Raw genomic sequence first — 24,887 nt, forward strand, 5'->3', positions numbered from 1 at the left:
GAGGGGCTGAGTGCCAAATGTTACCAAGACTCAGGAAGTTAGATGAAAGTGGAAGAGTTCCTACTGATTGCACAAATACGGAGTTCTTGGTGACATTAGCAGTTGGAGGGAAGACGTGAAAATGAAAGCCAAAGTGGAAAAGATTGAAGAATATGTGGGGTCGAGGAAGTGAAAATTATTGTGCAGGTAACTTTTCAGAAGTTCGGTTATGAAGATTAGAGAGATAGGGTGAGAGAAAGAGAAGGAGAAAGAATCCTGTCGTCAACAGGATTTTGAGATGTGCGTGTGTGTGTATGTGTGTGTGCTAAATCAGACATATTAGCACGTGTTTGCTGAAGAATCCATTAAAAGCCCAGTTAAATAGCTTCTTTTCCTGACTAGTTAATGTTAGCCTGACCAAAATGTACATCAGGCAGAAAGTACCCGTCAGGTGTGAACAGTTTGGCAGAGAGAATAAAGGCCTTCACATCTCAGATTCTTCGCCTAGTATCTCAGAAGACAGTTCTAAAACCCTAAGTGTGTACATCCATTCGTTAAAAAGAGTTTTCCTTTATTCATTACAAACGAATGTTCTGTCACCTACATGACCCCAACCTTCAGGTATCTTATATTACATTACCTTGATTTTTAGTCTAAGGAACTGAACCGGAAGTAGGTCATTCATTTTTTTCGGCACTCTACAACACACATTTCTCTTCATGGTCAGAGTTTTCTGATTCAAGCACATTAATAAGACCACCCCCAGAGAAGGCAGCTATTCCCCTGGAAGGAATGAAATCTTCCCTCCCTCCCTCCACCTGGAGGCCAACCTGATTTCCTAGTTTTGCCAAAGGTCTCCCTCAGAGATCACCGACTAGTAGCCATGACAAAATCGCTAGCCCTGGTCCTAACTCAGCCCCAGTTCTGCACTATTTTGCCTCTACGCTATTCAAGCTTTGTTGCCAGCACCACTTCTTTATAATGATGAATCTCGTAGCAGAAAACAGATCACATACACATCGAGGTCATTTTGTCACAAGAATGTCAGTCTTCCTAAACTGTAGGGCTTAGTAGCAATAATCCCAAATTCACATGACCTGCGAGCATTTGATTTGGAGGATATGGAATCTTAATTACTGCTTTTATTTTCACATTGTTTTTGACACGAAACAAGCACAGTTTTAATGCAGTAAGGTCAGCATAATCTAGTAAATACAAAACCTGACCTGGATTTAGGAATAGAATTCTATTTTGAGCCTTACCCTTGACTCACACTATGCATGACCTTGGAGTAGTTACTATGCCTCAGATTTTTCATCTGTAAAATACCTACTTCCTACCTTAGAGGATGACCTTGATATTGTCTGTAAAATACCTTGAGGTCTTAGAGGAAGGACACTGTAGCATTGTCACATGTCATTCTTATAAGAATCATTTTGATGGATGTGAATAAGAAGTGTGGAAAGTAAAGAGTGAGCTTTGAGTAATATTGGCTTCCAATAAGTCAGATATATTTGTGTCTGTACTAAAAATGTGAGTAACTCTAAGAGACTGTGTTAACTAACCCTACTGATTTCTGGTTGTGCTTCAATCTCACTTTGAATGTTAACTCTAAACCGCTAACCTGTTTCTTTCCCTTTATTCACTTTTTCCACCTGCCATTGCATGACATGCAGGGTCAGTTTTGTGCATGACACCCGCTACCAGTATTGGTAGGTTTCAACCTTTTTTTATGTGTCTTTTATATTGTGTACAGTACCTTCACTTGCTTGAAATTTATTTCCAAGATGGTAGAAATGCTTGAGGAAATGGTAGATCTGAAGGCTTATTTGGCTTTAGAGTTAATGTATAGGTTTTTTTTTTTTTTAATGTACTTGTAACTTGAAGAAAATGACCATTTCAATGTGACCAGAACAGCAGAGCAACCACTACAAAACATAAAACCACAAGTATTGCTTTTTTAATGATCTGTATTCTGTTTCTCTTTATAGTTTATATGGTTTAGCATAAGAAAAAGAAAAGCTTACTTTATCAGAAAGGCAGGCTAATTTCATCAGTGTTTTAAAGTTTCATAGTGGTGTGCCTTTATCTCCTCTTTGCTGTGTGTTAGAGTTATCAGAGTTTCCCAGAAGTATTTATTTTTTAAAATTATGAATGGATGTATTTTGAAAACCAATGTCTGAACTGCTTTGCTTTATTATCGCTTTTTTAATTTTAAGTGTTGACTTATTTGTGATGATGATTTGTACCTTAGCACTCCCTTAGATGTTAAATTTTAATAATCCATCGTTATCCCTACACACCCAGTGCCTTGGTACAAAAGTCCGTCTTTAGGACACGCGGATTCGTCCCATTTAGAATAAAGAGAAATAAACATTGGCCAAATTTCCCGGGCTGTTTCACAGTAACTGTGTTAGAATTAACACCAAGGCCTCGAGTTTTTGCTCTACCATTTATTAACCCCAAAAACCCCACAACCTCCAGCAATTTCAGTGCAAAAAAGCAGCCCCAAATTGACAAAAAATTTCCGTCCCACCACAATGAACTCCAAAGGATGTCCTACCCCAAACTGGGCCTACACGTTGAGCCTTGGATGTTTTAGAATGACAAAAATGAATATCGTATACCCTTACTTCATTGGACATTACATGTCGCTTTTTTAGAGGAGACCATTAGTACGTAACAACCACAGACGCCGGATTGGGAATGATCTATTGTTAGAAGTAAAATGTTTATGAATACATCAACCAAAGTGATCCGCTTTGGCCTTTCTGGGAATCACTGATTATGTTTTAAAACTTCCTTTAATTGTACTTGTAATAAGCTATTTTCCCTTTTTTATTTCTCTCCCATGCTTCCTTGCTTTGCATTGTGATTGCATGCCATCTGCTGGTTTAACCCATGATGGCTTGCTGCTCTGATATTCACCATGCCAAAATACCACTTCTATTACCATAATGCTACACCCTCCTGTTCATTGCTCCCATGGTACCCCTCCTGAAAGTACCCATGATGCACAGCGCTACGTCAGCCACTGTCTCTGCAGCAACAACTCCTGCAACAAGTGTCCCCTTCGCAGCAACAGCCACAGCCAATCAGGTTTGCTCCTTTTAAAGCTTTCTTTCACAAATCCCAAACTCTAAATGAGTGCTGATATTTAAAAAAAAAATTCTCGGTGAGAATTTTTTTTTCATGTTTATCCATCAAATTTTATTTTTTTAATTAGTTTATAGCCAGCATTTATGGACAGGTTGCACTTATTTAGAGTTAACATTTACTGCAAATAATGATGTAGCTATGTTTTGTGTTGCACTGTTTGTTTTCGTACCTAATATTGTGTAATTAACCTGACAGGCTTAAATTCCTTTTAGTACAGCATTACGTATCCAGTGGTTTGTGAATTGCCACAGAGAAACTGTAAAAGCTGAGCCGGAAAACTGGCTACATTTCGATTCGGTTCATTCAGACCCTATCACCCGCTGGGGAGGAAAAAAGTTCTCCTCTGAGAAAAGTCTCCCCTTTTTCCTTCATGTCAAATTTGAGGTCTGAATGATTCTTGTCCACATCTCGCCTTGGTCATATGTGCTCCCAAACTCACTGGTCCCCACTTCACAATTTGTGTAGAGATATTGGCCTAAGAACCAGAGCGTACTGGAAGAGAAATACTAGGCACTGAGTTCACAAAGGCTGGATATAACTAATTAGGGGTGTTTAACTCTGTTGGTTTAACGCATGTGCCGGAAAGACCATGGATGTCCTATTTCTCAGTGAGAACCAGTTGGCTGTTTCCCACTCTGTAATCACAGGCTGACCGTCACCCTAACCCCAGCCAACCAACTTGCAAACATGTGCTCCCGCACGGGAGAGGCACATGAGGACTGGTGAGCGTAAACTCTTAACCTCACCTAGAAAAACACATTACTGCGCATGCCCTCCCTTCATAGAAGAGCAATGGTTTTGGTTCTGCTTTTTAGCTTAATTTTTTTTTTAAAGTAAAATCAACCGTACTGATAAAAGATAAAAATACATATAGGAGTAGGCTGGAGGGAAGGTCTGAGCTAATGGGAGAAACTGGGAGAAATCACGTCAGGTCATAAATGCAGATTCCAGACTGCATTTTGCAGGTGAGAAGGGCCGATTCACACTTTCTTTCTATGTTCAAGTGCGTAAGTGATCCCAGTGCTATGCGTCCCATCACGGAAGCGACAAGTGTGAGTGTACTTGAATGAAGGAATAAAAGTAAAATCCCGTGATAGGTCCGACTGTGTCCTCTGAAATGTGATGAAGCGGGACAGGGATGGGGGGGGGGGCGCCCACACGTGCTCTCAGAGGCAGATATAAACTAGTGATAACGCTTCAGCTCTCCCTCACCACCTCCAAAGTGCCACATTACCTCTAAGGAAAGCCAACTCAGCTTCCAGACAGATATGATAAAGAATAGCAAGTAAGTTTCTTAGCTGGGAAGAAGATTCAGAAGATAGGATGGGCTGGAAGAGGGAGAGACAATTTTCATCCCTGCTATAACTAGGTTCACAGCTATAACTAGGTTCCCTTTCATTTGCTCGTTCGTAATAAGGAAGCTGGATGTTTGGATATTTAGGTCTGAGTCCTGCCTTCTTGAACCATGTTTTTGTGGTTGTTGACAGAATTTTTGTGAGAAAGTCCTCTCCTAAAAAAACAAGTTTGAAGTATCATATACTGGCATTCATTATGATGGAATTTTACTATACTTTATGGCAAGTTAAGCACTTGGGTTTTTATTTTTTTTAACATTTTACTTATTTTTGAGAGACGTAGAGCAAGTTGGGGAGGGGCAGAGACAGGGAGACACAGAATCTGAAGCAGGATCCAGGCTCTGTCGGAGCTGTCAGCACAGAGCCAGACGCAGGGCTTGAACCCACCAACAGTGAGATCATGACCTGAAGTCGGACGCTTAACCAACCGACTGAGCCACTCGGGCACCCCAAGCTAAGTGCTTCTAATGCTGAGAGATCTTTCCTAAGAATGGAAAGGAAATCGAGATAAAGAAACACTGTGGAGTTTGGGCATAAATTCCATTCATATGGTAAATACTTAATCACATATCATAAATATTTTTTCCAGCCTGGTGATTTTTTTTTTTGGCTCCCTTTCCTGGGAAAAACTTTGAGAGATTGCACACACGTGTGGGTTTCTGTACGTGGGAGGGTGGCAGGGGTAGGAAGCATGGGATATGCAAAGGCTAAGATATATCATTTTACAGCAGACTGTGATTGGCAAGGGAACTGACAAGTTTAACTCCAGCTACATTTAAAGAGATATTATTAAAGGAGTACCTGACAGTAGCTTCGAGAATCCTAAATCTGTGTCTTGCAGTTTATCAGATATACTAGTTGCTGGGCTCCACTTCAGTGATGAAGAAGAGAAATCCTTTAGCAGCTCTTCAGGAAGGCCAGCTTGCTCAAGAAAACTACAGAAAAAGAAATAGTCATAAATATAAATTTTTCAGATAGAATATTTTTTACGTATTTTCAACAAGTTTCAAAGAGCGAAGCAGCCAAACAAGAACTTGGAATGTCTTCCAGTGCCCCACAATTCAGAATTCAGAGGATGCTGATGGCCGTTAAATGACAAGGCATTGTCTTGTTAATCTCACCCTTTAAACTCAAATAGAATCATATCCATGTGAATGATGTGTCCTTTAAACAAAGTAAGTCTCAGTTTCCTCATTTGGGAGAGGGAGCCCAGCATTAGATCACCCCAAAGTCCCTTCCAGCCCTAAGATCCAGAAAACCTGTGGTCCCTTCGCTGCTATGCTGGACCCAAAGTATCGGATGTATGAAGCTAGACACTAGCGGAATGGCAAGTAGTGCTAACGATTTCAGAGTTCAGGGCACAATAAGCATCTTGCCTTCTTTTTCCTTCATGGAGTGATCTGTCTTTAACAAAAAATGCGCTAGGGTTTTGACAGTCTTTCAGTGCATTTGATCAATTTATACCGGCAGTTCAAACAGTTCAAACCTCACAGGCATTTGTAATTAGAGACAAGTCATTCATAGAAGAAAGATAGACCAAAACATCCCACGACAGACCCTCTGGTCCAGGCTTCCTTTACACGTGAGCCCGTGGTGAGCCAAGACGAACAGGTACAAACCTCGAAATTAGGTTCTCAGGGCTGAATCAAGGGGCCAGCAATGAAAGTTTTCAATGAACTTAGACTTGTAGTTTGAAATGCAGTGAAGACAAAATCCAAATATTTGGGGGAAATATAAAATAATCCTTTTGGTTGTTTGACTCTGGGCATAGCTTTATAAACAAAGATGCAATGAACAAATTTATTAGCAGCTATTTCCTCTTTCAGCTAAGGTCTTTGGGCCTTACTATAGAAATTACATTACATAATCATTACCTAATAAGATTATTATTTACCAACTACTTATTTTGACAGGATACTATTCTAAATGGTTTCTCTCTCATATATGTTACATTATATATCATGCCATATATTTTATATTATATGAGAGAGGGAACGTATGTATAGATATACTCATGTAAGCCTTAATCACAGTCTTATGAGCACAGCTTTGGGCATCTCTGTTTCACAGATGGTAAGACTGAAACAGAGGTTAACTAACTACCTTAGCCAAAGTTCAACAGCGAATGAAGGGTCTTGCTGGAACTGAATCCCGGGCAATCTGACTCTAGAAGCCTTGCTCTTAACCACCGTGCTACACCACCTTTCTCATAATTATAAATACACAAAAGTCAGTTCCCTCCCCAAATAAAACTATCTTTCAAGTGAGACCCAATAGCAACACACTCTGTTGCTATAGGAGGAAATGAAGAAGCCTTGCTTGTGCAGCTCAAATTATGGTGAGTCCTAAGGGGGGTGGGGGTGGGGGGTGGGAGATGGCCTGAACTTGAGCTTTGAGCTAGTTATGTAATTGCCAGGTCGTGTTTGGAAACCATATAGCTGATATCCACTATTGCAATATATAACCACATATGAATATTCTGCATAATATTATAACAGTGAGTCCAGTGAAAATTACAAACAGGATTTATACACGTAAGATAAGAAGTAAGAAGATAAAAAGTCAAAAAGAATTCGTCCTTAGTCCTAGTGAAGCAGGCTCAAGGGCTTCTTTTGGGTGAAACCCTTGCCCAGACTTGACTCTTACTTCTGCCCATCAACTAACAAATGTCCTGGTAACAAGGAAGGTCAGACATGAAAATGAAAATACCATATAAAGCGGTCTGTTTCAGTCCAACAGATAGAATGTATCAATCTACAGATGCCTATATTGGGAAATATTTGATCTCAGAGTACACATTAAAAGACGTAGAGGTATACAGCTTAGGATATGGATTGCCTAGTTTTTTTCATATTGCAAGAAATTTCATTTAACAAGAGTACAGATTGAAATTCTTATAACTTGAATTATTATAGGACTCTATGCTGTCATTGCTCTGCTATGTTTTATTTCAAACCTACATTCTGTTTCAAGAGGGGAGAAAACAGTTTCCGAACAAATACACTTCAAGTTTTAGTTCTTCATTTATATACAGAGTTCATTCAGTTTACCTAATAACATCCTTGAAGACCCAGTTAAAATACAGTTTATACTGACAGTCTTTCCCTTCCTCCCGGCAGCTAGAAGTGCTTTTTCTAGCCTCTGAGTTCTGAAAGGACTCTACCTGCACGCTCCTCGGAGCATCGCTGGAGAGAAGGAAGGCAAGCGCACACGCGCACGGGCAGGCAGGGGCGAGTAAAAGGTGAGGCCAAGAGCTAACAATCTGATTGGCCAGAGCCTCAGTTTCCGGGGAGGAGGCAATCTGATTGGTCAGAGCCTTAGTTTCCGGTGGGAGGGGTGGTGGTGACTGCAGTTGGGTTTGATTCTGACTGTACAGGACCTAGGCAAAGGGTTTTGCCTGATTTGGCCAATAGAGGTCTTTAAACAGGATAGTTGACAGAACAGAAGTCTGGGGAGAGTGAACAGATAGATTTGAGGCTGGAGAGTCTATGGAGACCATTGAAAGGTTTTAACTGAGACGGTGGCCACTGGCAAGTGGCATACTTTGTCTTGCCTTTGCCACATTTACTTTTAACCAAAGAGAAACATAAAAACTCATCCCATGGCAAACGCATCCAAATATTAACATCCTATGGCACAAAAAGAAATTCGGGCTGAGGTGAAAGATTAGCCACAGGAAGTCGCTCCCGTAGGACCTGAATTCAGTCCCTTCAGGGACAGCAGTTGAGTGGACTCACTGGTCCCATGTCTCCAGCGTGCTTACTCCTAACATGTGCCTTTCCACTTCTTCCTAAATGAGACTTCAGAGCCACAGAAGCTCAAAGACCTCCCAAGCCTTTGCTCGAAAGAAAGAGCCCCTCCAGATTTGGAGTGAATACACACCGCCCATGTTTCCACAGTGAGAGCTACATGGGCAGTGAGGGCGATTATCCATCTAATTCATTCTGGGAAATGAGCCTGTGCTAGGAAGAAAAAGTTCTTGAACTTGGATATTAGGAAGCTTTTTATAGAGCACCCCACCAGTTAACTTTTTTTTTTTAAGTTTATTTACTTATTTTCAGAGAGGGGGAAAGGGCAGAGAGAGGGAGAGAGCGAATCCCAAGCAGGGCCTGCACTTTCAGCACAGAGCCCAATGCAGGGCTCAAACCCACTGAACTGTGAGATCATGACCTGAGCCAAAATCAAGAGTGAGATCATGACTGAGCCACCCAGGTGCCCACCCCCCAACCAGTACCTTTAAAGCTAGGGAAAACAAATTATATTTCTGGCAATATGTTAAAAATCTCTCAATCATATCTACAAAAAGTGATGATTCAGGTTTAAAATTATGACCTCAAAGTCTTGTTACATCTTCTAAACACTCCTCCAAAGATTAAATCCATTTAACAAAAAGTTGACCTTAGGAAGAGTTTATTGAAAATTAGTAATATACACATATAATTCTCTATGAGAACATATCTAAGTCAGAAAAATCCCATTTTCTATACATGCCAGTTATAAATTTACTGTATCTGATAATCAACTTCAATAATATCGTACCAAAAAAAAAAATTACATGCAACCAGATTCATAATAGTATGCTTTATCTGGCCTGCTACAAATTACTTGAGAGGGAAGAATAAAGATTAAAAGCATCAAATTTTACTTCTCACAAATAAATGTGAACACAACCTCAAAGCTATTTGTATAAAGATTTTTGGATATGTAAGTTAGCCTGTACTAATGAAGAAATCTAGAAAGGTAAGGTCATGTTTTACTTAAACTCTCATCTCAAAGAGTTTTATAAAACATCTATTATGCAAAGCCATCTGCCAGGACTATATTCAGATAAACGTAGGAGGCATTAAACACTCCCCACTATTCACCATTTGACCCATTTGGAGCCTGTTTTTTTTTCCCCCACAAGAAATATCTTGGTTCTGTAAAGCATTGGTGTGGGGGAAGTGGGTTCCTGGGAGACCCTCTGCCAAAACACACGGTGGTAACTGGCCTCCAAGTATGGATGCTCGAATTCCTTTCTCACCATTTGCTCATTCCTGGGAACAGACTGTAGAAAGCAGCTGGGACCCAACTATGTTGTGATCCAGAGAGGCCCAGAGAGCAAGTGTCAAAATCAAGCCCTTGTGAATAGTACTCAGGTGGAGAACATCCATCTCAGCATTTGACTTCCCACCGCTAAAGCTCCTTAGCCACCTTGCACGTTTTGCTCATGTCCTAACAATAGAAGGGGGTTCCGTTTCAGTAATGGATCAGGTTGCTTCAAATGAGGCAGAACTGCCATATTAAATATTTTGTGGAAAGAGGTAGCAGTGAGTAAGCGTGGGGGGGCGGGGGAGGTTGGAGCCTGCTATAGCTCTAAGTAAAAAAAAAAAAAGCTAAATGTTTGAAACTGCAGGACTTGCATTCAGTTAACGCTATTGGCTAAAGCTGCTTGGCAATTTAAGTGTAAATTCCATGGCGCAGTGCAGCTCAGGCATCAGGATCCAGAGGGAATGATCCGGGTCAGAACACTTTTGGAGGAGGGGTGGGTCTTGGATCTAGGAGAACCGTACAGAAGCAGATTGTTTTTGCTCTTCAAGAAATCAGAAAATAAGAAGACAATAGATCTTTTAGCTTTCTGCCTCAGAGGCAGCTGCTTTGCAGGCCAAACGACCCTGAGGTTCAGTTCATAAATGTGTCTGCAGATTCTCAAAGGAAAGGCTAAGTTATGTAAGTGTCGTAATCTAGTGCATTTTCATTTTTCATGAATAATTTACACCTCATGGTGAGAAACTTGGGTAGAATTCTTTTCTATGGAGCACCTAAAGACATATCAGCTCCAATTTTGTGCAGCTGAAGAGAAAATGTCAAGGGTCCTTATGTGGGACTTTACTGCCTGGTGGATTGTCCTACTTATTATGACTCAAATCCCATCCTCTTTTGCATTTTGATGGAATTTGGGGGGAATCTTTTTAGATTGAGAAGTTCTTTTCCCAGTAGTATTTTGGCTTCTATTGATGGTAATAAAATCATGCTCAACTTTCCTAATTTGAGGTTTCCGCTTTTGAGCAGAGTGAATATACTGTTCATCCTGTATGTGTGTTTATTTCAGCTGTAGACCTGCACGGAAAGAGACTAGCTACCACGCAGGAATTGAAATCCATTTTCAAGGGCTGAAAGATGAATGGGGTCTCATTCTTAATAAAAGTTGTTAGGAACAGAGTACAATTTTGATTTATAGGCATTTAGCTCCCCAAGTTCTACCGCTGCCGCCCGCCTTCCTGCACTTCTTACCAGCATGTTTGGGGCGTTGGCAGCCTTTCTGTGTGGGCAGATGGAGAGGAGACATCCCCACCGCTTCCTGATGAGGGGGGAGGGACAGCCAGCTGACCTGACTGTTCCTTCACTTACTGGATCTGATGCCACCACGTGTCACAGACAGTTGCCAGTTGGTCTGGCCTCTCAGCCCCTGCTAGCATTCCCTCTGGGCCACATCGCTGGGGGTGACGGCTCCAAGGTCAGACCTGGCTGAGTCTGCTGATCATTCTGGAGGCTGCCACTGTGGGCAGGGGCTAGATACCAGGAGTTTACTACCTAGTCAGAGAAACATGGAGCAATGGGAGAATGCCAGCAAATGAAATAGTCGGATACTCAAACGTTACTATATGGGAGGTAAGCTCCGTGGCAGGGCCTTATCCCTAAAAGGGCTGGGGAGTAGGTCTTGAGGGGTATGTAGGAATTTGACAGATAACGACCACTGTGAAGCATAAGGGGCGGAGATGGGCATGGGGTGAGGGGGAAAGGGGACAACCCATATGAACGTACCATCATTCTGCTTTACGTGTGTCCTCATATTTAACCCTGTCAGATGAGTCCTATTCTTCTTTTACATGTGGTGAAATCAAGGCTTAGATTGGCCACATGTGCCATCAGTAGTAGAGCCTGCATTTGACCCCAAGTCCATCTGACCCTGAAGTCTATGCCTCCCCCTTGCCCCACATTCTTCCTCAGTAGCCTATGTGGTTCACACAAGAGTTTTAGAATCAGTCCTGGACTTTATCCTACAACAGAGGCAGATGGAACAGCTATTACTTTATCAGATCTAAAGGAGGCGGGTGGACCCTGGCTCACATGGGCAAAACGAAGAGCTCTAGGCCATAGTGAGTGGGAGAAAGAGGAGAGGGTGCGTTTGGGCAGGGCCGGAAAGTTCAGTTGTGGAGGTGAGAAGGGATTAGTTACTGAGGGCTTAGGAGGGCAGGATGGGAGCAGGGCAGTGATGTGTTAAATCAGAGACTAGGAAACGCTAATCTACCACAAGTGAGTGGGTGGGAACTAGCTGGGACAGGCTGAGGGCAGGTTCACTGGGGAGGAAGCTACCTCATCAATGAAAAGATGAACTTGGGATGGAGAGAAAAGAGGAAATATGGGGAGGGATAATTAAGAATCAGGAAAGTTCAAAGGCGCGTTTTGATCCTTTGGCCTCCCAAGGGTCTTCTCCCGCTTCTATGGTGTCTGGATTTCACCAACTTCCTCCTCCCTGCCACACCAGCCTTCTCTAAGACATCTCTCCAATGACTCACATAAGAACAGTTCTTGTTGACACATCTTCACTTGTATTTGTACTATGAAGGACCAGTTTGTTGACCACTATTCTCTGACATTGGTTCATAAAAAAGTGTAGCATTTAGAATCCAATCTGCTGGAGCTTTTGGTCTGTTTCACTTTCAGTGATCAAATCATATTATTCTATCATTGCCTTCGCTCTGGCGTTTTCAAAGATCCTCAGAGTTTATGTTGATGAGCTTCCTGTCATCAAATACACTCTTCACTGTTCACCACAGTCTGGAAGCAGCGTCATTAAGCTGGTCGTTGTAAATGTCACCCATTTTTCCATAGTCATGGTTACATCAGGCATTGCAGGTCTGACTGCAGACCTGCATCAACTCTTCACAGTCATGAAAGACAGTACACCGTAAGAGAAATTTACTGCAGTCCTGCCATACTCCCACAGTAATATAAAAAAGGAAACTAAAATGCAAGTTACAAATTGGAACAGGAGCCCAGGTGAGCAGGACAACTTATCCAAGTCACACAGATATTGACAGAGCCAGGGCTGGCACCCAATTATCTGTGTCCTTCTGAGAGTACTGCTTTTTCTCTTTCACCACACTGCCTTCCTGAGAACGTGCTTTAACTGATCATTCCCGTGGCCACAAAGTAGAGAGCGCAGAGAAAACACACAGACAACTCAACTGCTCTCCTTTATGGAGGACTTTCCAAGAGCCAGACGTTGTGCTAATAAGCCTTTTATATGAATTATTAAAACCCAAAATGGCCCTGTAAGGGACTAGTCTTATCCCCAGTATGCAAATGAGGAAACTAGTTTCAAGAAGCCGAGAGGCTTGTCCGAGATCATTGATCAAGTGGCAAAACCAGATTCAGAACTTTTCCAAGCCCCTAACTTTCCATTGCACAGTGAGAAAGACCTAGAATGGTTAAGTGACTTGCTCAAGGTTACATGAGGGTTCGAAACTTGCCTCCTAACACCGCACTTACCCCACTGTCAAACCACAAGGCAGCAAGAATATGTGAGCTACACATTTGTTTTTGAACAATCAATAGCTTTGCTTCCTTCTTAGAACTTAGAAAAGTTTTTGAGGAATCAAAAAGATACCCAGGGATGTTAAACTTGATTCCTTCTTTTTCTCCAAATATATTTTCCAATAATAATTTCATAGCTCTTGCATGAGTCATTCTTTCAATATTTGTCATTGTTACACTGAGATGTTTGAAAGGGCCAGAGAACCACCTTAGTTATGAGAATTCGGGAGAAAAGAAATTGCTTGAATCTATTCCTATTGTTCACCTTTTCTTTGCTCTTCTCTGGTCCTTGCAATGTGAAGGATGGCCTTGAACAAGGAGAGAAGTTTAAAAAGGGAAAGCTAAGGAATATGTCAAGAATGAGAAGAAAACCCCATTGTACTCCTTTGCCTTGGGAAAAAAAAAAAGGTGTTTAAGTGTTGCTTTTTTTTTTTTTTTTAACATAAGGTCATAACATAAGTCCCTTGTCTGCGGTGTATGTGAGGCCCAGGAAAAGACAGGTGTATGTGGGGCTCAGGACAGGACAGGTATATAGGGGACTCCAGGACAGGACAGGTGAAGGCTTGAAGACAGAAGCACGGATGTGTGTTAGACAGAGACTGGTGTGCAGAAGTGTCCATAAATCGTGGTTTGCTCTAAGCAGAGCGATACACAAATTTTTAGTAAATGCTGTCTATACCTTGTCAAAGTATTCATGTTTTGTGCCCTGGCCTAGGAAGCTAACTTAGGTGAAATATTACCAAATAACAGTGGTCGCATGTGCTTCCTACCACTAGGCACTCATTAAATACATGATCTGATCCACACAACTCATGAGTTAGGGACAATGTTTGATCCACACTGTAGAAATGAGGAACACTAAGAATGATAAGTGTTGAATCACTTGCCCGTATAACACATCGAACGGGCCTAGAGCGGGCTTGGACGGGATCTAACTCAAAAGAATCCTTCCTGTCATTGGATGTTAACTTTCTACTACAGTGGACGCTGATCATCATACACTGATGACTCTTGATGCTTTTATAATCAAAGATTTTAGTTTGAAAAATGATCAATATGAGTGACAGTCAAGACTTTCATGAATAAACAGAGAAATCCAGCTTATATTTATTTAGTTGTCAGTGACAGGTCAGGATACACAAATATAGAAAGGAGAGTAACTATATTTGACATTTTTAGTATCTTAATATCATCAAAATCAGGTTTATTAACAACATAGATGGAGTGCAATACAGATCATATAATACTTAAATGCACAATATTATTATTTGAATGTCCATTTTAAATAGAAGCTGAAATGAAATTTTATTTATTCCCTTCCCTTTTAAGAAAAGGGAACCAACACTTAACAAAACCAGATACTTACTATACATGGTTTCATTTACTATTCAACAGAACTCTGTGAAGTGTCTTATCCATTTTCCAGAGGAGAACAAACATTAAAGAATAAATTGTTTAAGATTCAAGCAGGTAGGAAGTGGCTGGACAGTTTTAGAATTCAGGTTTACCTGCCTCCAAATCCTGTTCTCTTGGGTCTCCACCATAGAATGAGATTGGAGTTTATGGTCTGTGTAGGATTGGGATGAATCTCTTTATATGGTTCCCTTTAAAACGTCTAACTATTGAGTTTAACTATTAGTTTTTAAAGTTTTAACCATTTAAGAAGGAAGTTCTAATAGAAACAAACCTCTTGAAATCCAAGCTCAGTATCAGAAATAGTCTGAAAATACTGTTGGTTGATGAAACCATAAGGAAATTCAAATTTTAGTCCAGAAAACAACAGCTAGAAAGCAGATGGACAAGGTCACCATTTCACCCTTCCCAGGATGGTAAACTGGCAAATAACTTCTGGCTGGAAAGAGTCTACCAAGAGGAGTCCTCTCATCCAGGGCTTTTCATTTTTTTTAATTTTTCAAACAATGATCATTTTAAGATTTTTTTAAGTTTATTTATTTTGAGAGCAAGAGAAAGAGAAAGAGCACAAGCAGGGGAGGGACAAGCAGAGAGAGAGAGAGGGACAGGGTTGAGAATCCCAAGCAGGCTCGGCACCATCAGCACAGAGCCCGACATGGAGCTGAAACCCACAAACCGTGAGATCATGACCTGAGCCAGAATCAAGAGTTGGACGCCTAACCCCCAGGCACTCCTAAACAACGATAATTTAAAAGGAGAGACACTGTTTTTCTTCCCAGTCTCCATAGAACCTTACCTTCACACCTGTCTCAGGTGAACTGAACATCACTACTTGGGAATAAACGTTTGGGGTGGCTTGGAGGAGGCAACTCAAAGGAGCCACCAGGAGGCTGTCTGGTTGTAAGCAAGCCGGGGAGCTGAATTAGAAAGTGAGTCTAGGAAGCCGATGACAATTCAGGTATGAAACAGAGAGCCAGGGGTCCCATTTTAAAGCCAAAAATGGGGAGAAGAGAAGGAAAAAGGAAGAAGGAAATAAGTATTGGGGGAAAAGGGGGTGTAAGGAGTTATTCTTTAATGGGCATAGAGTTCCATTTTGGAATGATGAAGAGGCCTGAAGATGGATGGTGCTGATGGTTACTCTGCAGTGAGTGTCCTTACACCATTGAACTGTACATTTAAAAATGGTCAACATGGCAAATTTTAAGCTATGCCTATTTGCCACAATTTTCTGAATTGGAAAAAGGATCTGAATAGACATTTCTCCAACAAAGCAGGGATTAGGATTGGAAAGAAGACATGTGATTGTACTTTTATTAGGTCCATCGCATAAAGTTATTTTTACATGACAAATTATTTTTTGTGGCTGTGTTGTCTTTTAAGAGTTCTGTTTTTGTAAAGCAGGCAGCTGCGTACACAAGCAGATTTGTCCTCAGTGAGCTGGAAGCGGGGTCTGTGCTGAGATGTGAGGCCGTAACAACAGCCCAGTGTTCACTCGGTGGCAATGCACCTTCATACCTTTTCTCAACAGACATTTACTAAGAACCTAGTATGTTTCATGTAAAATTGACATTTCTGGAAATACAGCATTTACACAAAATTTTCAAAGTTCATTTATTTATTTTGAAAGAGAGAGAGGCAGGGAGGAGCAGAGAGAGAATCCAAGCAGGCTCCACACTGTCAGTGCAGAGCCCGATGTGGGGCTCAGACTCACGAACCATGAGACCAGGCCCCGAGCCAAAATCAAGAGTCAGCCGCTTAACTGACAGAGCCATCCAGGCACTCCTGGGAATACAGTATTGAACAAAACAGTCCCTGTTCTCATGAATCTTACCTAATGAGGGTGCCAGGCAGTAAACCCACATGCAAACAGTGACAGTCCAAGCACTTCTCATATAATTAGGATCATCTCAAAAAGTAGAAATGCTCAAAGAATGGTCCTAGCCACTGAGTTTTGACAGAGGACAGCCATAAAGAAATAAAAGAGAATATAGAGGAGCTTTCTTTATATATTTTCTTTTTTCGGTCTCCATTTTTGGTATTTTGACTCCCCCTGGGAGTTATTAGGGAAGACAGATGGTAACCTGGTTTAGCTACCCACCAGCCTGCAGAGGTACCAACATTGTGCAAGCAGAGTGAGAAAGCCAGGCTCAGAAGGTCACGAAGCTTGCTGATGGCACAGATAAACCTCCTGAAATTCCAGTCCAGGACTCTGATTTTTCCTTTGCGCCATGATTTTACACACAATTAAGTAGTTTTGTTCACCACCTTCTCTCTCTCTCTCTCTCTCTCTCTCTCTCTCTCTCTCTCTGACTCACATATGCAGACACACAGGCAAAGAACTAAAATAGGAAAAAAAAATACTAATTTTCCTGGAAATTTTGTTAGATGGCAGGGTCATCCCACCAATTCCAGAAATGTGCAAGATGAGTACGAGACACATTTCATGGCTTGCATGCAACATTAATCTTACCATTCCTTTTACCGAATCTTAGCATTTGGTTACTTTTCCGCCTTTAAGTGTCCTAAAAGCCAGTTCTTAGCAGGCTGGATTATACATTCTGCTCCACTGTTAAAATGAACACCACAGCCAAAATGTGCTCAGGATTCTAAGTCCAACATAATGGAGGTGGATATAAAAGCAGGGTATTGAGCAGGATTGAGGACTTTATGTTGAATCCAACAGGATCTTGTTTCTGTGATTTTTTTCTTGGCCCAAATCTTCAATTTATTACTGGAAGCAAAACCCCATATTGAAAAGAGCAGGTATAAATGACTGCTCTGGAAATCTCTTTTCCATTGCTGCATAAACTGATTTTTAAAGGCATAAAAAAAGTTTTCTGTGATTCCACCTTCATGTCCAGGGGTCACCTTCCGTGAAATAGCCTCCGAGGTGGGCGGCCTATTTCATCCCTGGTAGCCTCACTTGCTATACATCTCACTGAAAATATTCTAAATATGAAATGTCATATTTAGAAAAATATTTTCTAATTTTTTCCTATAATGTTTTAGAATATTTTTTTAAGTTCATTTATTTTGAGAGAGAGAGAGCACGCACATGTGCAAGTGAGGGAGGGGCAGAGAGAGAGAGAGAGGGAGAGAGAGAGAGAATCCCAAGCAGGCTCTGCACTGTCAGGGCAGAGCCTGACGTGGGGCTCAAACCCACAAACTGTGAGATCATGAGCTGAGCCGAAATCTAGAGTTGGAAGCTTAACCAACTGAGCCACCCAGGCACCCCAGAATATTTTCTCAAATAGTGTGGTACAAATCTTGTATACTGTGTCTCATATAGTAGAGGAATTTAGCCTTCTTTCATATATAAAAAGTCCTTAATTTTAAAAGTGTTTGTTCAAAATTCCCTTTGTCACTTGGTTTGAAACTCAAATAGTTTTCCCATAGAGACAGTGAGGAACTTGATGGTAAGGTCTCCAGGTTGGCCTATCATAGTTTACTTAGCTCATGACATTGCTCAAGGATAATACTGTACTAACAGCATGGGACAGGCCAAATACCATGTGCATGGACGTTTCTGTATCTTTGAGACTCAAGAGAGATGCCAAAAGCATATGCCTAACTCAAAGCCCCAGACAGCTGTGTGATAGAAAAGTCCTTCATTTTCTCTATCCGCTGGGAGTAGAGGAACCATCACCCACGGTGAATTCCTTGACTAGGATGTTTGCTGGGGAAGGTCGGTAGGGTAGGGATGCAATGCATGGTGTGGAAGACAGAAGTGTCAGGCATGAATAGGAAGAGAAAACCTGGGACTTGTCCCTACCCGACCACCAGATGCATGCATCCACCCTCCTTCCCATTTTCCTTGGTTGCCACGGCCTGATCCACCCACTTCTTTTTTTTTTTTCCTGGCTGTCGTGTGGCCCCTCCAGTCTAGGGTCTGGTTTCGTTTTCGTTTTGTCTTGACTTCCTCTGGCATTTGCAGAGCAAACATGGTGTTATGGCTCCTCTCTTCCAGAACGAGCACCCGACACCCCTGAACACTTCTGTAGCATTACAGGGAAGCATGAGGAACGAAAGTCTCTCATAGGCCTTTTCCTTCTTTCTCATTTACATCCTACAGGAGAAAGAGTCATCCTTGGATGATCTATGGATTTTTAGGCGACACGAGGGCTAGATTCCTGTCTCACTGTAAAACCAACAGAAATGATCCTCAGAATCCCCTCAAGGGACTTGGATTGGTTGAGGCTAGGTGTGGGATAGATAAGGGGATCATGAGCAGAGCCTCACCCCATACTTACAAGAATCTAGATTTTTCCACATGTGACATGGAATCATGTGAGAAGTGCAGTCTTACTCAAATCAAGAACTTCCATGTATGTATTTTATCCAGATAAATCCAGATAATACAAATTGTCAGTGTGGACCCTGGTCAGTAATCTTCAGTGAGACCAGGGTTATTGACTTTCATGCAAAACCTCAATTATTAATATTTTTAAATGATCAATTTTTATGTATTAGAAAGTATATCTGAAGAATCTTTCTGTTCAAATATTATAGGATAGAAAATTTTAGAAATGAGTCCTCAGCAAAATGATATGTCATTGAAAACAAAGGAATTAGAACTTTGAATGTAAACTTTCTGTGAAGAACAGAGGACAAAACAATCATCTGACTAAACTACTCTTTACGGTCTGCTAAATACTGTGGGCATTCCGGCTGCCTTGGGTTGCTCTTTTTGAGTGTGAAACTCATTGCCATATTTGAGAACTTTCTTCCGCAACCCGCATGTGTGCCTAGCCTTCCTACATACATGCAAGCCCATTTTGAAATCAAGTCAAATGTGGCACAAGATGTTGCCTTCTCTCAGAATAGTATTCCCCCAAATGATGACTGGGACTATTTTCCAAAGTGTGTTTTCATATACCACTAATTATCTTTGAATTGTCTGTGTGGTTCAAGTTTACAAATAGTCTTGAAATAGGCCAGAGTGCTTACAAATGTTCATTTTTTAACCCGTATCATTAGAACTGCTCTGATAAGGTTATGGTCACTGAGACCAAAGACATTTGCTTTTGACTTTAGTAATCCATTCTGTGATTAAGTACAGAATGAGTTTGCAGCCAAAAATGGACCCATGGGCCTCTGCCTTTGTACATTTCACCTCAACCAAAATACTTCACAAGTTTGGCCTCTCAGACAAAATTAGGGAATTTCAGACAGTCGTGACTGACATGAGAAGTACTAGAGAAAAGACGGAGAGAATATTAAACAGTAGACAGACTGAAGGAGGGAGGGATGCCAGTAGATAGTAGTGAAGAGAAACATGCATGACAGAATAGAAAGAAAAAAAAAACCCTGTAAATAAAGAAAAAAAATATTAGCCTGGTGAGCAACAAGCAAGCTTCCCTAGCTTGGCCATAGTTGCAGGAAATGCCATTCGGTTTTCAATTTTTTAATTAATAATAAGTTCTGTTTAAAAAGATAGCGAAACATCCTTTTAAAAATTACCTTCCAAGGAAACAGGGCCTTGTAACCATGAAACAGATTGTCTAAGGAATCAACCAAGTCTAGAAGTTTTCTTCAAGTGGCTCTTTTTTTTATCCGCCTTGTTTCCGTCTTTGTGAGTGATTCTTCCCCAGCCTGGAATATTTTTCCCTTACCGATATATAACAGGGAGTAGGGGAATGGTTTATTTTTCTCGAATATTCCCTAATCCTGAATTTCCCTGAGAGACTGCAGAGATGTATATTGCACAAAGGGTTCTTTTCCTGCCCCCATTACTATATCGCACTTGTGAGTGGTCTGTTGGTATGCTACTGATGGCAGCTTTGTGGGATTGTGTCCTCAGTAAATACTTTTTCAGCGCTCTGTGCACCCAACAGTTAATACGTGCCTCCCTAGACACTAGAGATATAAAGATGAATGAAACATGGCCTCATTCTTAAAAACTTTGCTGTGGACCCAGTTAATGCAACAGCCTTGCTCAGAAATGTGCATTAGAGATCCCATGCTAGTAGTATTCAGATCCACTGAGATTCCTTCAGATTTCAGCAAAACCATACAAACATAGTATGAGGCATATTTTATCTACATCATCAAACTCAACACTCCAAAGACACTGTTGGATGGCTATTCACAGGAAGATTTAAGTAAAACATTGTTCTTCTCTTCTAATTATTTTGTGGTTTGGATCCGTAGGAACAGTTGGTCTTTTCATTGAAATGTTTTTCGTATCAATTAAGCCAAGCAGTAAGAGTTCTTACTGACTTTAATATTGAGCTAACATTTTGAAAGATAATTCATCTGGCATCCCGTGAATCTTTGTCATGAACACATTTATATAACAAGTATGAATATTTCTGGAAGTCATCTGGAAGCTCACCGTAACCTAGGGTATTCATATGTTCAGTTCCTGGCTATCCACCACGAGGCAGGAAACTCAGAAAGTGTTAGTAGTTGGTGCCTCTGAAGCCTGGAGAAATCCTATGCTGATCTCTCTTCTTTGGCTAACTAGCTAACCAGGGCTAATTAGTTCAGCGGTTGAGTGGATGATGCCAATGCACTCAAGTTCAGTGTTTCAGCCTCTGCATGGACTATTTTGCTTTCAACCAAGTGCATTTCTTACTCTGGCCAGCTGTTTTTCAAGTGTCCACCAAGGGTAAGAGCATATGGTTGGCTCAGCCAAAATCTAACATCATCTTGGAAGAGAGAAGGCAATGTGGATATTTCCTATCTGGTGAATCAGTAAAGGGAGGGACAGTATTTTTTTCTTAGAGGGTGCCTGTTGGTCAAGTACCCTATTCCTTTGGGTGAAAGTCAAATGTCTGCAAGTTGCAGGATTAACTCCCCAGTGTTGCCTACAGCATTGACTGTTACCTGGCTCAGGAAGCTAGCAATCCAGGCTTAATGGATCTCTCCTCCCAGTAAGTAAGGCACAAACCAGCATTCAGCCCAAAGATATATTTGACCCACAGAGTTGTTTTCTATAATGTCAAGTAGTTGCTGAATTCCCATCCTCTTTTGGAAAACAGAAAGGCCAAGCAATGTGGAGCCCAGGTTTCTGCAGGTAGCCATTGGCTGGAGCTGACTAGCTGCTCCGCCATTCCTTCCAGGCACGGGCCCTCCCATCTGCCACACTCCCTACCTGACCCACTCACTCATGTGCATTTCCTGCCTGGGCCCCGCAGTCAGTCAGCTTAATATGCAGGGACCCTGTCTTCTTTTTAATAAATTTGACTGCTGTTGCACTATGAAGCAAATGGTATACGCACTTCCCGGAAGATGCAGAGATTATTAAATGGCTGCTCATAACACATTTGAGGGGAAAACAACCCATTTGATATTCTTTGGGGCCATTCATGCCTTGTCTTCAGCAAATATGTATTAGACTAATTGTATACTGGGTTCATATGGGAATAATTTAAGGATATGGATTAAGCAGAATCATCAGATTCTCAAATCTGACCACCTGAAGGAAATGCTAACTAAAAAGTAGACTCCACTGCAGCCAAGTAATATTTTTTGCATCACCGATACTCTTGTTACAACTAGAGGGTCCACCAAAGAGTTATCCCTGACCTCATAATTTGAGATCGAGTGGGTCTTTATTTTAAAAATAGTTTTAAAATGTTTTAAATTGCCCAATATTGTGGACATCAGCTAGTCTCATTTTTGTGTGTTCTCCTTTAGTGGAAAAAGGAATTAAAAATAATACTTTTAAAAGTTCAAAATATTGATTTACCATACAAGATTGGCTAAAATCTTATTTTAGCCCCTTCTTCATCATGGTTCTCCTTCTACGAGAAAAGACTTAAATTTGAGAGACTGGTCTATCAGAGAGATGAACAGAAGTACATCCTGTTCAGTGTATTTGGTTTCTTTCCCATCACATACCATACTGGGGTCCCCTGAGGCTGAAGCAGTGGACCTGTGACTGGGAGGAGGGGCTTCCACTGCTGTGAGCAGTCACATGTGCAGCAGCCACTGGGAGGAGCCCTGGGTAGGATGTGGTTGCCCCACCCCCCACCCCCGGGCAAGGACCAAGCAGCCCCAGGGTCCCTCAGCAATTTCTCCCCACATGGCTCCTGCGGACAGTCACTGCTGCCTCCAACACAGGGCTCCATGCTGTTTGCTCTAGACTCTAGCCCACGGCCCCGCCTTTCCCTGGTTCCCAGGCTCCCACAGGGCTTCTTCTGAGCACTGATCTCCACCGGCCCCATGAGAGGTATAGACACGTCCTTTGGAATCACTGTTTTCCCCGGTCATCGCAGACTGTCACTATACCCTGGAGGGGACTCCCGTGCCAGCAGACAGAATGAGCTAACAACTCTAACTCATGCTGGTTTGCACAAGCACTTTGTATGTCGTGCAAGCCGGTTAAAACCGTTTGTGCTGCTTTTCCTGTGTGTCTGCAAAATATGACTGGCAATACTGACCTAGCTCTTAGGGCTCTGGTAAAAATCGCTCAGAGCCTCCCAGAAAATCAAGGAGGCATCTATTCAAATTACACCAAAACAACAATGATGTTTCAGAGAGGAGATTTCTGGGGAATCCAGTGTGGTAGCCAGCTCTCTGACGTGTGTGTGTGTGTGTGTGTGTGTGTGTATATATATATATATATATATATATATATATATATATATTCTGGCAGACCCAGGGGAATTTTTGATTGCCCCTTCCAAGAAAACACAGGAGGTTGAGGAAGGAACTTTGGAGATCAGTCCCAGTTTGGGCAAGTGCAGGACAAGAAGGGTGCCACTGACAGCCAGTCTATCGAGGTCACTTTGGTGAACTGTGATTTAATTAACTGTTCTTTAAAATGGACAGGCTGAGGATTAGGACTTGTCAAAATCCGATTCATAGCCCATGTTTCAGGGCCACGTATAAATCTGTTCTTTTAAGAATGCACATTTTGTACCTAAATTGAAATATTCAGACACCCACGGAAGGTTTTGATCCTGCTGGCCATTAAAATTACAATGGAGATTGAAGAAGTCTTTATGTGTAGAACAAATTTTATATGTCCATATAGAATTAGTAAGAAAGAAAATCTCTGAGAAGAGGCAGCAGGGAAGCATACAAAATGTACCTATTTGTCTTTATTTTAAAATTATGTTTCTTTGCTGTGAATTAAAAATATAATCTGACTAAAGAAAAACCAGATTTCAAACTAGACAGAAGAGCCCTCTTTACTTCCAAATGGCTTCCCTACCCCCTACCCTCTATACTCCCTTCCCCCCCCACACACACACACTTGGCTCTTCTCTTCCCTCCAGGGGTCTCCCTCCAGCTGGAACTTGTTCTGTCCCCTCTGTGGGCCCCATGGCCTGTCGTGTCCCACATCCTATACCATCAGAAGCAGCAGTCAAATGGGCAGTAGCTGTATCAGAGGCACTCAGTTGGTAACTGTTCCTCATCTGGACTCCTGTCTGCATCTCCAGACTGTACTTCACCCCAGAGTACACTTAATTCAGATTGTACCAGCAAGCTGTATTTCTCAGGGGGGAGAAAAAGTAATAATCAAATTACATTTTCAAGAAAAATGCTACCATCCAAAAAAATGAAACACTCAAAGCTTTCTTCTAAAATCAAATCTCTTGGACTTCTTGAAGCTCATGGCTGCCAGGAGAGTTATTCATTTTTTTATACCACATACCATAGTCCACAAGTTAGTCAAAGACATGACCAGAGTTTCCCGGTGTAGAGGCCAGGTGGCAGTAACAGCTGACAGATAGTAGCATCGGCCATTCTTGTTTATGTCTTTATCCATATAACGAATCCTGTGTAAACTGAGGCGGACGGTCCAGGCAAGCTGGGTGAGTCCAGTTAACTCTCTCAGTTAACTTCAAGGTTAATTTACAATTCCTTTAAACCCGAGTGGTTGTACATGTCTCTTTGTCAAATGTAAGTCCAAAGCGCTGCTGCAACTAATTTCTGTCATACAAATTTCCCCTTTGCTAGGCTTTCTGTAGGATACCTTCCTTTCCAGGCAGTTCAGAATATCACTCTATGTGGCAATATAGTGTCACTTAGTAAGCAAGAATGTAAATATATTCTAAAATATGTATTATTTATGTATCAGTTTAAGAAATTGCAAAATTTTGTCCCATAAATATTTTAGGGAGACTTGCTGAAGTAAAAGAATAAAGAGAAAAAGGACATGATTTGATGTCCTGGGGCACATTCTTATTTGGAAGCCTTATAGACAGCACTGAAGCTGAGGGATTAAATAGAATAATTTCTATTTAATAGTCAAGTCTCTAAATCCAAAAGTGAAGTTACAATACGACCAGCTGAATTAGGTATTAGCAACTTGCAACGGGCTCTTCAAGGATACTGTGATAATATTTACATATAAAATCATTACATCTCATTTTTATTTGTGTATCAGTGTGCCAGGACATCAGTATATAAGTATACAAGACAAGGAATGCTATTTTTCCCAGTTAA

The 24,887-nt window shown here is 41.4% G+C and overlaps 1 protein-coding gene across 5 annotated transcripts in view; it reads left to right on the forward strand.

The window, feature by feature from the left end:
- MBNL2 (muscleblind like splicing regulator 2) overlaps positions 1-24,887 on the forward strand; it is a 159,447-nt gene that overhangs the window by 130,502 nt on the left and 4,058 nt on the right. For 2 of the 5 annotated variants that reach the window (XM_030312935.2, XM_030312910.2), the window contains 2 exons: positions 1,656-1,691; positions 2,984-3,078. The exons of 2 other annotated variants lie outside the window; for them this stretch is intronic. In XM_030312935.2, the coding sequence (XP_030168795.1) occupies positions 1,656-1,691; positions 2,984-3,078 (131 nt within the window). The remainder of the gene's footprint in view (positions 1-1,655; positions 1,692-2,983; positions 3,079-24,887) is intronic. One more of the 5 variants, XM_030312927.2, reaches the window with a different exon arrangement.

This window comes from Lynx canadensis, chromosome A1, assembly GCF_007474595.2.
Source record: "Lynx canadensis isolate LIC74 chromosome A1, mLynCan4.pri.v2, whole genome shotgun sequence".
In the NCBI taxonomy this organism is placed as follows: Eukaryota; Metazoa; Chordata; class Mammalia; order Carnivora; family Felidae; genus Lynx; species Lynx canadensis.